General features: G+C 37.6%; 3 protein-coding genes and 1 non-coding gene across 6 annotated transcripts; 1 reads left to right on the top strand and 3 right to left on the bottom strand.

The window, feature by feature from the left end:
- The first annotated feature begins 64 nt into the window (after positions 1-64).
- TRNAT-CGU (transfer RNA threonine (anticodon CGU)) lies at positions 65-136 on the top strand. The gene has a single exon. It is a non-coding gene; the product is annotated as a tRNA-Thr (tRNA).
- Positions 137-276: 140 nt separating this feature from the next.
- On the bottom strand, positions 277-2,616 carry LOC127261805 (probable LRR receptor-like serine/threonine-protein kinase RPK1). The gene has a single exon (XM_051290209.1). The coding sequence runs from the start codon at positions 2,586-2,588 to the stop codon at positions 396-398; it is 2,193 nt and encodes a 730-aa protein (XP_051146166.1). The 5' UTR covers positions 2,589-2,616; the 3' UTR covers positions 277-395.
- Positions 2,617-5,655: 3,039 nt separating this feature from the next.
- Positions 5,656-8,870, bottom strand: LOC127261803 (uncharacterized). 3 transcript variants are annotated; one of them, XM_051290205.1, is made up of 5 exons: positions 8,606-8,870; positions 8,377-8,535; positions 6,739-7,717; positions 6,272-6,665; positions 5,656-6,196 (listed from the first exon to the last, which is right to left on the bottom strand). In XM_051290205.1, the coding sequence occupies exons 3-4, from the start codon at positions 7,713-7,715 to the stop codon at positions 6,278-6,280; spliced, it is 1,365 nt and encodes a 454-aa protein (XP_051146162.1). In that variant the 5' UTR covers positions 7,716-7,717; positions 8,377-8,535; positions 8,606-8,870; the 3' UTR covers positions 5,656-6,196; positions 6,272-6,277. The 3 variants fall into 3 exon arrangements, with proteins under 3 accessions (XP_051146162.1, XP_051146163.1, XP_051146164.1); XM_051290206.1 differs by having other exon boundaries at positions 8,377-8,493; XM_051290207.1 differs by lacking the exon at positions 5,656-6,196 and having other exon boundaries at positions 6,525-6,665; positions 6,756-7,717.
- Positions 8,871-9,462: 592 nt separating this feature from the next.
- LOC127261732 (uncharacterized) lies at positions 9,463-12,743 on the bottom strand. The gene is made up of 3 exons (XM_051290081.1): positions 12,595-12,743; positions 10,967-11,314; positions 9,463-10,226 (listed from the first exon to the last, which is right to left on the bottom strand). The coding sequence occupies exons 2-3, from the start codon at positions 11,276-11,278 to the stop codon at positions 9,621-9,623; spliced, it is 918 nt and encodes a 305-aa protein (XP_051146038.1). The 5' UTR covers positions 11,279-11,314; positions 12,595-12,743; the 3' UTR covers positions 9,463-9,620.
- Positions 12,744-13,008: the final 265 nt, after the last annotated feature.

The following is a 13,008-nucleotide window of genomic DNA, read 5'->3' as shown; positions in this document are numbered from 1 at the left end:
CAAATTAGCTCCTTAACACTTGAAACTTTACATTATATATAAAATTTAATAGAATGTCACAGTTGCCTCCGTAGCATAGTGGTAGTGCGTTCGCTTCGTAAGCGAAAGGTCGCGAGTTCGATCCTCGCCGGGGGCTATGTCCATTCTTCTTCTCGTTTTTCCATTTTCTGCTTTTAACCTGCTCTACTATTGAATATGGAACTACCCTAACCCTAGAAGGTAATGTATGCCTGATTTATGAACAATTACGAATCATAACGAACTATGGTGGGAGAATTTTCAAACGTTGCACAAAATCAATCATCTTTCTCATCAAGAACAATGTTTTTTTGTTTGAATCAATCATGTGATCAATTTCACTCCTAACTTTCTAACCTCAATCTCTTAACAAACTTTCAAGGCTGAATCTGTTGTAACTTCTCCACAACTTCCTTCATCGTCGGCCTCGAATCGACGGACTCTACCGTGCATAGAACAGCAATGTGCAGCATTTTCACCAGGCTATCCCTCGGCCCCAACTCCCGTAAACAGGCTGCGAACACATCCTCGGCCCGATCTTCGTCGCGCAGCATCCGCGCCCATGACACAATGTTGAAGCCGTCCTCGTGCGAATGAAACGACGGGTCGAGCGCCCGCTTGTCCGACATCAATTCCAGCAGCACCACGCCGTAGCTGTATACGTCGGTTTTGTCAGAAACGCGCCCCGTGAGGGCATACTCCGGAGCAATGTAGCCGTACGTCCCAGCGATACAGGTCGAGTTCCCGTCCGTCACGATTTTCGACAGCCCGAAGTCGGATAAGTAGGCGTTCCCGTCGTTGTCCAGCAATATGTTGCTCGGCTTGATGTCCCGATGCAGAATACCCGGCCGACACTCTTCGTGGAGATAGGCGAGCGCCGATGCAACGTCGACGGCAATCTTGTGGAGCTTCCGGTAATCGAACATCCGCCTCTCACGTTCGCCGATGAATCGATCCAAATTGCCCCCCGGAAGGTAGTTATAGACGAGGAACATTTCGGCGTCGCTCGCGTAGTATCCGATCAACGTAATGAGATTCGGGTGTCGGATCCGTCCGAGAGTGGCAATCTCCGCCCGGAACTGCACTGCGCCTTGATGCCGTTCGCCCGTCAGCCGCTTCACAGCGATCGTATTTCCGGGAGCTGCCTCCGCGCGGTACGTCGATCCGAACCCGCCGCTCCCGATGCAGTTCCGTCTGCTGAAATTCTCAGTCACCTCGACGATGGTCTCGTAGGTTAAAGGCACACCGATGTCGTTGAACACGGTGACTTTCTCCGTGTACGGCGACGCCGAAACATCGATCCTCGACTCGATTCGCCGCCTTTTAATGCAGCAGAATAGAACGAGCAAAGTGACAAGGATCGCCGCTACGGCCGACACAGAGACTATCGACGCTACGGCGCGAATCGAAAGTTGTCGATTTCGGCTACCTCTGTCGGGCTCGCCAATCTTCCGCTGAAGACGAATCAGCTGCACAGAAAGCGACCGGTTACAGATATCGGTAATGAAACTTGCGATTTCGCCGGATACCGTGTTCTTACTAATGTCCAACGTTGTCGACAGCCGGTTCGAGCTCAAGTTCAGATACCGCAGATTCTTACATTGTCCGAGAACACCGTCGACATCGGCTGTAAGAAAGTTCCGAGCCAAGTTTAACACTCTTAGACTCTTACATTCGCCGAGATTTGCCGGAGACAAATGCCCGCGAAGCATATTTCTAGAAATATCCAAAACTTCGAGGCGCCGGAGCCTTCCGATGTCATAAGGGATTACGCCACAAAAAGCATTCGAAGACAGCCGGAGCGTCCTCAAACGCCGGCATTGTCCTAAACTACGCGGAATCTCTCCGGCGAGGGAGTTGTAGGAAAGATCCAAATGCTCGAGTCTCTTGCAGCCATGTCTGAACAAGCTCGAATCAGTTCCGATCAATCGGTTCGACGACAAATTGGCGACGACTAACCTACAAAAGCCGCAAAAATATCCCGGAATGTCGCCGGCGATTGCATTTCCGGCGATGTTCAAAACTTCCAATCTCCGACATTGCCTAATCGATGAAGGAAATCTACCGAATATCCTATTGAATCCTAAGTTGAGAATCCTGAGGCTTCTAAGACAAGTGAAGTTATAACGTGAGAAATCTCCATAGAAATCATTTCCTTCGAGATTAAGAACTTCGAGATTACCCAATCCCCAAACCTCAACAGGAATTTCACCAACAAGACCGTTATGCGGAAGCGATAGAACCCTAATTTCCTTAAGTTTGCCTATTACACCAGACAGATTTCCTCGTAATGTCCGACATGGATCAGAGAAATTTGCTCTAACAAGTAATTGCGGCTCAGATTTGGGAAAATTACCTTTGATTTGGATCCGAGAAACTCTGAGATTCGAATTGCAGGAAACTCCGGACCAAGAGCAGTGATTCGAATTAGCTTCATTCCAGGTTTCGAGGATTCCGTTGGTGTCGGAAAATGAGTTCCGAAGTTGGAATAGAGCCGTTCTTTCGTCGGAAAATTGGCCGGAAATTGGTGCGAGGATGAGCAGCAGGATTGAGAGGGAAAGCATCGCCATTGATGAGTAAGAAATAAAAGGAAACAAACACTGCTTCGAAATGGGAATGAATAAATGAACATTGATTTTTATTTTATTTATTTATTTTTGGTTATAAAAAAAGGGAATAAAAGGAGGAGGAAGCACCGGAGCAGAGCAGTAGAAATGGTGGTTCTCCCGTGTTTGTTTGGGATTTTAAGCATTTTACGATTTGGTTTTTTTTAGAAGAGAGAGAAATAGGGGTTGGGTGATCCGCATGATATTATATTTTAGTTAGTCGATTAAATTGATTTATATTGGTTAAATATATTTTAATTTACCCAATATAAATTAATTTAATAAAATTTATTTAAATATAAAAATGTGTTAGATAACAAAAAAATAAAAGTGTGTTAAAAAAAAAATAAATTAATATTTTATTTCAAATTAATTTAAAATCATAATAGTTTGAGTGTTTTTGTTTAGTATTTTGATTTGAAAATATATTTTTTATATAAAATATAAAAAATAATATAAAAATATAAAAATAATAAATATATGTAATATATTAATTTTTTAAATATATATATATATTATTCGTTCTAATTTAAAATATTTTTTTACTATTTTCATCAGTTTAATTAAAAAATATTTTTTTTATTTTTTTAAGTAAGTAAATATCAAAATATTCTTTAATTTTTGTTTACATTACAAACATATTATTACTCACTTAATTTGTTTATTTTTTTTTATTTTTATCCATCTCACATATTTTTTTTAAAAAAATATAATTATATACTTTAATTACATTTTAAAATTTTTAATTCTTTTATTTTAATTAAATTATTTAATTATTTTAATCTTAATCCATAATTATTTTAATTAATACACTAATTACACAATAGTTGGGATTCGAGGAGTAGAAAATTTTCATTAAAAAACATTAATACTTCCTCCGTCCCAAAGGATTTTATTTTCTATTTTTATCTATCTCAAAACAATGGTACCATTTCCTAATTTAGTAATTGTATTGCATACCTAACATAATAAATACTCTTCCAACTTACAATATATTACACAAATATCACTCCAAGATATTAATAAATTTATTTTTGTTTTTTATTATAATTTAATATAATATTAATATTAAAAAATTTACGTATAAAAAATAAATTGTAGTATTTTGTACGGAGAGAGTAGTAATAATAAATCACCCAAAACCCTTACCCCAAACAAATTCGGGGTCTTGTGGTTTCGTACTTTTAAAAAAGAAAAAATAAAGAATTGGGAAAAGGTGGGGAGTGAGGACTTTTGGGGCAAGTGTAGAAATAATTAGGCGGGGAAATTGCTCGAATCGAGCAGCGTTTGAAGCTCTACTGTAGGCCGTAGCTCTTAGCTTGCCACGTGGCTCGGTAAAGCCATCTTACACGTACACGTGGACTAAACTGACCGCAGTGTGTAACGGCTGCTTTGGTTTGAATTTCAGCCCCCTTCAACACGTCGTCGTTTCGCTGTATTCTTAGTTGGATTAAATCTATTTTTTAAAATCGATCCCATTGTAATTCTTCAACGGGGAAATCAGGATTGATTTTGCTACTCATTACATTTAGGCTGTGTTTGTGTCGGGTTTGGATTTTGAGTTGGGATTTGAATAGTAAAAATTTTGAATTTGAATAGTTGTATGATGTGATATAAATAAGTGTTGATGTGATGTTTTGAATGTAAAATTAATTTTTAGTATAATATAGAAAATGAAAAATAAATGTTTGATTTGATGTTTTTTTTGGAGAAAATTTTGAATGAATAATAAAATTTTGGTAAAATCCTTCAAACAAATAAACCCTTAAATCATAGAAATAGTACTCTCTCCCACCCAAACATGATGAAACATTTGGTTTTGGCACGAGTTTTTAAGTGGGTAGTATTAAGTAGGATAATTTAAAAATTAGACGATGTGATAAAGAGAGAAATATATATTTTACTTTTTTATTTGGATGATGTGTGGGATAAAATATGAGGCAGAGATTAAGTATAATTAATTATTTCCTATTTTTAAAATGTTGCAAAATATTTGGGACGTACAAAAAAAAATGTTGCAGGATGTTTGGGATGGAGGGAGTATTATTCTGTGTTATATAATTTTTACATTTATTATATTTGAAATATATAAATAATATAATTTTTGAATTTAATACAATAAGTTTGTGTTAAGTTGGATGAAAGAAGTATATAATTAAATTTAAATTTAAAATATATTATAATTGTTTTAGAAATTATAGTTAAATATCAATTCAAATAAACTACTCAAATATAGTATATATTCCTTTCCAATTGGTTGTTAAAGTTTTTTGTTATATTTGTTAATATAATAACTACCAAATTATTTTTTTTACTTTTCACTTTTTGCATTAATTTTTACTATTTAGATTTTACGTTTCGAAAGTATATAGGTGTGTTTATTTGTAGAATTATGATTTTGAATTGATGTGATATAAATATATATTGATTTGATGTTTTGATAATAAATAAAAATTTAGTATTTAATTTGATATTTATAGAAGAAAAAAAAATAAAAATTGTAATAGTAAAATCAAAAGTCAAATTCCACGAGTAAACACACACCATAGCATTTTTTAAATAAAAACACAAACTTTCAAACTTGATACAGACCCGAAAACAAAAAAAATAACTTGTTGCATTAGACCATCTACAATCCATCAACTTCATTTATCCGGTTTTAACTCTAAATATACAGTTGCTACAGTAATTTTACTCCAACCATATCTCCATTTTTCTTCGAATATTCAATTTTTCATATTACTTTAAACAATTTTTTATTTTTATAATTTAATATAAAATTTTAAAAAATAAAAATTAAATTTAAAAAATAAATATATAATTTTAAAAATTAAATATATATATATATATAGCAAGGCCCACCAAAATTGGCGTTGCATTATAGCAACACCAATTTTTGGCTTGGATTAGAGATAACCCATGCAAAAAATGCCTTTAGGGTTGAAGATGCCTTAGAGAAGTTATCGACTCTTTTAACTTGTTTGGTTTTTTTCGACACAAATGTTAAACGTAGGCCTCGTTGTTAGCCGAACTTCGCTTCGAAGATAACCATCCCGATCGAATCAATATCTTGCGCATCTCAACAAGATGAAAATCCGCAACGTTCGAGTCGATCGATCGTGTGTATATATGTATTACTACTCGAGCTAAACTATACACAGAAAAATCTCGCAAAAAGTACAATATACGAGTAGTTCAATTAAAAACCGAGGCGGATGGCGATGAACATGAAAGCTATAGCACAAGTTTCGCGCTAGCCAATTTTCTCCGAAGAAAATCGACAACTTCTCATTCGAAGTTCTTACGAAAAATTATCACGACCCGATCGATCGTTCCGTCGCCAGGAGATCAACAGCAGCTTTGAAAAACCTCGACCAAACAGTTTCAACGTATTACGTTGCAAAAAATTTACCCGAATTTCGCCGGTCCCGGCGATGCGACAAAACGACAAATGCTAGCGAGAGAGCATTGTTCTCCGAGCAGCTTCGACAGGAAGACGACGCTCGCTGCCTCGAAATGCTTGGCAGCATCGTTCGCAATGAAAGCTCCGAGGATTTTTGAATCAATCCAAACTGTGGCATTCGAACATGATCGTAAATTGTATTCGATTTTTAATCGAGCAAACATAAGGGCGGAGAAGAGCTTACGGCGCGCTACGAGTCGCAGCTCGATTTTTTCGATTTATGGTTGCAACAGCAGCAGCACGTCCACGACCACTTCGGACAGCAACTTTTGCAGCTACAAAAACTCCTGGTCGGGCAGCTCCAACATTTTTTTGTCGGGCAGCAACCTTTGCAGCTCCAACACTTTCGATTCGGGCAGCATCCCGAGCAGGTGAAGCATTTGCAGGCGCAAGAAGATCCCGGGCAGCAATTCGAGCAGGCAAACCATTTGCACGATAGACCCGAGCATTTACACGAGCAGCAGCGCGTCGGGTTAAAGCACCTCCCGAAACAATTCGTCCAGGCGAAGCATTTACACGACATTTTACCGCAACAAGTCGACTTACACGGTACGCATCGCAGGCATGACGACTTTTTCCTGAAACATTGCAGACAGGTGTTAAACGATGCGAATTCACCCGAAAAATACGAAACCGTGCGGCTTAACTCACTTCGGACGAGTCGAAACCTGGGAATTAGTTCCCGTTTTAACGGGGCGTGCGGTGGGACTCGAAGCAGCGCTCGATTTTTTCGAACTTGTATCGATTTGAGCCTCGGAGTTACCGTTGAGCGGGAGATACTCCATTCCTGTTTCTTCGGGATCGATCGGATCGGGCGCTTTAAACGACGACGATGCTTGACTGAAGCAAACTAACTCGGCTCCGAATGTAATGTCGCTGCCTTTGTACGACTCGGCAGAATGGCCGAGTTCTCCGGTCTTGGGTAGTTCTTGAGAGTTTCTGAGTTCGTAAAGCTCCCCCGAGATGAATAGATCTTCGGATTTCGGGATGCGACCGGATTTCGATAAGTCGTGATCCATCCTATGGGCAGGATTGCGGGAGAAACTCGTGGCCCCGAGACGAATGCTGAACAGCGAGTCGTTGGAAGTGGCGCTCCAGCCCATTGCGGTTGACGGTGTCGACGGTCGACTCAGAACGGAATCGAGAGGACTTTCGGGATCTCTTTCCATCACTTGGATCGGAGGGGACAGCATGGGCGAGATGCTCGGGAGAATAGGCTCGTGGGAGATCGTGATATCGGAGCCACGTGAACGGGATTCCGGATCCTCGACAATCGGCTCTTCGACCAGGAAAGAAAGCTCGTTCACGATATCAACATTATCATTTTCTGAATCGGACTTGGGAGCATCGGTTTGAACTTCGACCGGAGGAAGTTCTTGAGGGTCGACATGGACATTAGCTTCTTCGTTCGAAGATTCTGACGAGGGAGAATCTGCAGAATCAGAAGAATTTGATACTCTGTCCGAGCCATGGTCGATTTCCTTTAGCGTAATGTCTGAATCTCGCCCGTTCCCACTTCCTTCGTCTGCATTGACGACTTTAATCTCGGACATGAAGGAAACCCGTTTATTAGTAGAAGCGGAAGTGCTCGCCTTCGTATTTTCGTCTTGTCCGTCTCCATTGTCCATAACTGAATCAAGAAAAGCATTTCAGAAACAAACGATTGAAAAAACAACACTATAGTACAGTAATCATCACTAAAGAATTCGGGGCAATATCGACTCAAACTCCAGAGTGAAATCGAATATCATACAAACTATTCAAACTTGCAAAGAAGAACATAAATTATCTGAACTTCGCAAATCAAATACTCCTACAAGTTTACATATTCTATCTCACAAAACATTACGTCAAATTTTCAACTTTTTACTGTCGCCATATTTTCAAATGTTCCAAAACTCGAAAAGTTTCTATGCAAACGGCTCTAAAATCTCGAAAGCTACGACAAATTAATCAAACAACTGCAGCCATTCGTATCATCATTCGAAACAATCCTTAGGCCATAATAAACAAATTATCAGTCAGAATTATTGATAAACAACACAAGTTCATACTCATTTCCATACTCTTAGAGCTTCGGCATTCTGCTATGGACAATTGAAGCATTCCTAAACTATAACACAGAAACCTCTTTCCACAGAAAAGCATCCATGAAAATTTCTTCAAGAAAGAAGTAGTGTTTTTGGAAATTCCAGAGACAGAAACCCTAACGCCTAACTCTTTCCTCCAACAAAAATTTCCTTTCGATGAAATCGAAAAAAAAAAATGTAAAGGAGAAAGTAATTTCACCTTAAAAGATCTCCGAATTAGTATGAAGAAATTCCTTCCGACTAATACCACCAAACATCAATCTCCCCGGAGCGGCGCCGGCAATCATCTTCCACCCTTTTTAACCGACACAAAAATCTGGATATCGAGGAGCATCATATTACGAGACGCCATAAAACCCTAGGAAAAAATGATGAAAATCAAATTCAAGCTATAACAATCCCCTCGTTGAAATCAAGGATGAAATTACCTGTATCGAATGATTTCCAGCGGGAAATCATCCTGATTTTTCCGATATTCAGCTAGTTTTGGGGGATTTATCCCTGTTTTTTGTGCGAAAAAGATGAAATCGGAATCGGGAAATATCCAACCGCGGGAAAAAATTGGGGGAAGATGATTTGGGTGCGGGGAGAAAGTGAGCTTGGGGGTTGAGTGGATCCATGAATCAAAAAACAGAAGGAAGAGCGAAGCTTCCGGAGCAAGCACAATTTCACGAAACGATGATAATATGTAAAATGTCCGTTCAAGGCACTCTTTTGGCGCCAGACCTCTTAACTACTATTAGTCCTGGGTCACGTGATGCGCACGTGATCAGGTGGTCGGGGTGGGCTATGGCCTTAAAATTTTATTTTTATTTTTTTACGAGAATACTTCCATTTATTCACAAATTATAGATATTTTTACTTTGAATTATGTAATTATAAAATTATTATTATTATTATTATTATTATTATTATTATTTTTAGTAATTACATACTATTCCCTTAGTCCATTTTATATTATCCTAATTGATTTTTTCATGTTCTTTTTAAGATAATTAATATTTTGTTATGAGTTGACAAAATTATCCTTTTATCTTATTTATAGAAAATTAAGTGTATAAAATTAAAAATAAGATAATTTATTGCAGAAAAGCAGAACATTAATCTATGAATAAAAAAAAAAAAGTATATTTTTTCTATAAATATTTCTATTTTATCATTACACCATTAAAATAAATTATTTTTATATTACTTTGAACTATCTATTATTATTTATTTTTTTTAAAAAAATATATTTTAAAAATCAAACATTTATGTTTTTATTAAAACAATTAAAAAGAAAGTATCAAAGTAAATGCACACTCAATATTCATGAAAAATGTGATTTACAGTATGTACGTAACGTACCACATTCTAAGCTCACAAACAAAAAGATCTACTATAATATTTTTAAAAATTTCACTCTCTCTATCTTCTACAAGCGAAAGAAGCCTGACTATAAACTCATCTGTCTTCCCAGTCGATCTCCAGCTTAAAATTCGACGACGATCGCCTCCTCTCCACGATCCGTCTTATCAGCATCATTTCCGACTCCCCGCTGCCGCCGTCGCCGCCGTCGTCGCTCTCGGAGTCGACATTCGACACGAAACTCGCCGAAGTCAGCTTGTCCGAACACACTACACCTCGAATCAAATCCCCCGGAATGTCTCGTTCCTTCGCGAACCCGTTCGGATGTTTGTCCGAAGAAGACAAGGCATCTTCGCTTTCGTCGTCGCATATACACGTCGGGCTCTGGCGATCCGACGATGACTCGGTTTCGCTACGTGAGACTTTCCGACTGAAGACACCGGCAGTCGGAGAATCGAGAATCAGCGTGTGATTTGGGTTGTCGATAAGCGCCGTCTCGAGCTCCTTAATGCGCGTCTCGAGCCGGGATTCGATTAGTTCGTGGAGACGTAGGCTCAGCTCCCACGGGGAGACGGAATAGTTCGCGGGCTGAGAACAATCCATCGTCGTGCTTGTTGATTCGGTTATGGATTCCGATGGTGCATTCGCCTTCGCCGGCTTTAAGTCTCCCCGAACAATCTCGGGCTCGAAATCAGGATCGAGCTGCAGAAACAAAACGTTACAACGAGGACAAAGTACCATTTTCGTCTGTCTCATTAAAAATTATTCATTTTCTATTTTAGAAAAAATAATCATATACTAATACTAAAATACCATTAATTTTGACTTAAATTACAAATATACAATTACTCGTTAAATTACCGGGCAAAATATAAAAAAAAAAAAAAACTCATGACAAATAAAATACTTATTATTTCTCTCTTACAAAATCCCAAAATGCCTCATTTCATTGAATTGGAATGGAGGGAGTACAATATATACACATAAAATTTTAAAAAATTTTATACTATTCATTAAACTTCATATACTCAAAATATAAAATTAATATATATTTATATCACATCAGCTATTCGAATTTTACTATTTGAATCAAACCCTCAAACAAACACACCAAATCAACAAAAACACACAAAACATGGGTTTGTTCACCTAACTTATTTTTAAGTGGCATGATTCTCCGTAAATATTACAAAATATAATATATATTTTAACACAAACATATAATATATACTTTATTTACTCATAAAAAGTCAATATTTCAACACAAAATATTATCTTTTATATTATCTGAGAAAAAAAAAAAAAAAACATTCATCCATTATTTCCTATATACTTTCACGTTTATCTTTAAAACACCTAAAAATATAAACACTAAACAAATATACCGAAAGATTGAATACTTATGGGGTGTAATAAAGATTCGAATTAGACGGATTTCTTACCTCAACGACGCCGGAGATTGGATCCACGGCGGATGTACTCTTCATGTTATTCTCTAGTGTCTCCAACTCGGCTTGAAGCTCGGCCTCAATCGTGCTCAACAGCTCGAGGCTCTCGCGTTGTCTCGCGTCCAATTTTAGCATGTCGAATTCGAACAATTTCACGCCGGAAGGTGAGGCAATCGTGTCGTGAGTTGGTGGAGATTTTTGGCGGTGTTCTTCGGGAGACGAATGGCCCTCGTCGGGTAACTCTTTCACCATTAGCATCTCTTTCATTTCGAGCTCATCCTGCAAGTCTTGAACCAAATTCTGCATCTGCTTTAGCAGCTTGTTCAGCTTATCGACTTCGTTCTTCCAGGACATCGTCGCAGACAGAATCCCGATAATCATTCCGGTAATAAAGAGAGACATCATGTTACACTCTGGTTACAGGAAAGCAGATAATCAATCAAGAATATTCGAGATTAAAATTCAACAAGAAATCTCATTCGAGAATACTCTTGCAACCACTACACACATCTTCTAGATACACCTAAACGATGAGACTCTCAAGAAAACAAAATCGGATAATTAGAGCAGCCAACTCGTTAGGCACTATTTACGGATATGTTTCTTTTGATCGGTTTGAAAAAAAATTGGTTTGAGTTTGGTATTAAAAAAATATATGATTGAGCTGTTTTGTGAGAAGAAAAATATATATATATTTTTTTGCGAAAAACATAAAGTTCAAACAGTAGAAACTTGAGGTTTGATGGCAAAAGAAACAAACCCTTAAAAGTCGAGATTCAAATTCAACATAAAGGCAGCGATTACTGAGCCGACAGCACCACACATAATGACAACAACACACGAGATAACGACATACAACATACGATTTACATTAACATATAAACAGGAACATTCTCCTCCCGTCTCAACTCAAAATACTATCTTTACCATTTTCGTTCTTCTCGCTCGAGAGTATATCTTTCCTATTTTAGCAAAATTAATCATATATTAATAAAAAAATACTCTTAATTTTTACCTAAATTATATTTCCTCCCTTCTATTTCAAAGTATCATTTCTACCTTTTTCATTTATCTCATTTCAAAGTATACACTAATATTAATATTAAAGTACCCTTAACTTTTACTTAAATTACAAAGGTACCATGTACAATTATTTTATATATAAAATCATATGGTAAAAATATCAAAACCTTTTTGTAACTTCCACTAATTAATAAAATATTATTATTTTTTAATTTACTGAAAAATCCAAAATGGCCCTTTGAAATTGATCGGAGGGAGTATTGCAAGTACAAATACTTTATACACAAAAAACAAAAATATCAAACCATCTTACACACTTCTACGGATTAACAAAAAAAAAAAAATTATTATTTCTTAATTTACTATAAAATCCCTTGTGAACATATCATATGCTATTTATTATTGGTTTCAGTACAAGAAAGAAATATATTCGTACAAAACAACTAACCGTAGCCTAAATATCTTCCAAAACATCAATAGAATCATCAACAACAAAATTCAGATTACCAAAAAACACAGTAATGATAACATATGCATCATCCAGAAATTCTAACCCAAAGGCAATAACCGATAATCAAGAAAATCGAGCTCAAACAAACCTTGCGATCCACCGGAAAATCTCTGCCCGGAATCGAACATCCGAAGGCTGCCTCGCCTCTTCTCCGGCGAGTCGATTATGCAATTCCAATCAGTAACCAACACAGGCCTCACCGGAGATGTCGAAGGAGACAGACATGGATTATCCACACCCAGGCTGTCTACCTCACTACATTGCCGATCATCAACACAACCTCCTAAGGACTGTACTGCTCTGTTCGGACGAAGTCGCCGCCGGCGACTATTCCGGACAACCTTCCCCCTTTCCGGCCGGCCGGAATTCCGATTCCGATTCTTACCGTCGAGAAATTCCAGGCCCCCTTCTGAGCTGAAACCTGAGGGCAGACTAGAAGCCCATCCCAAATTACAATCATCACCGCTACTGGAAGCTACTCCCGATTCCCAATTTCGAAACC

Source organism: Andrographis paniculata, unplaced genomic scaffold (assembly GCF_009805555.1).
Source record: "Andrographis paniculata isolate CXL003 unplaced genomic scaffold, ASM980555v1 Contig64END, whole genome shotgun sequence".
Taxonomy (NCBI): domain Eukaryota; kingdom Viridiplantae; phylum Streptophyta; class Magnoliopsida; order Lamiales; family Acanthaceae; genus Andrographis; species Andrographis paniculata.
This window is presented reverse-complemented; position numbering and strand designations above follow the sequence as displayed.

Coding starts and splice junctions, on each gene's coding strand:
- LOC127261805 (XM_051290209.1), bottom strand. CDS start 2,588: ATGGCGATGCTTTCCCTCTCAATCCTGCTGCTCATCCTCGCACCAATT.
- LOC127261732 (XM_051290081.1), bottom strand. CDS start 11,278: ATGCAGAATTTGGTTCAAGACTTGCAGGATGAGCTCGAAATGAAAGAG. Junction 10,227..10,966: donor CAATCTCCGGCGTCGTTGAG/GTAAGAAATCCG, acceptor TTGTTTCTGCAG/CTCGATCCTGATTTCGAGCC.
- LOC127261803 (XM_051290205.1), bottom strand. CDS start 7,715: ATGGACAATGGAGACGGACAAGACGAAAATACGAAGGCGAGCACTTCC. Junction 6,666..6,738: donor CAGGTTTCGACTCGTCCGAA/GTGAGTTAAGCC, acceptor GCAATGTTTCAG/GAAAAAGTCGTCATGCCTGC.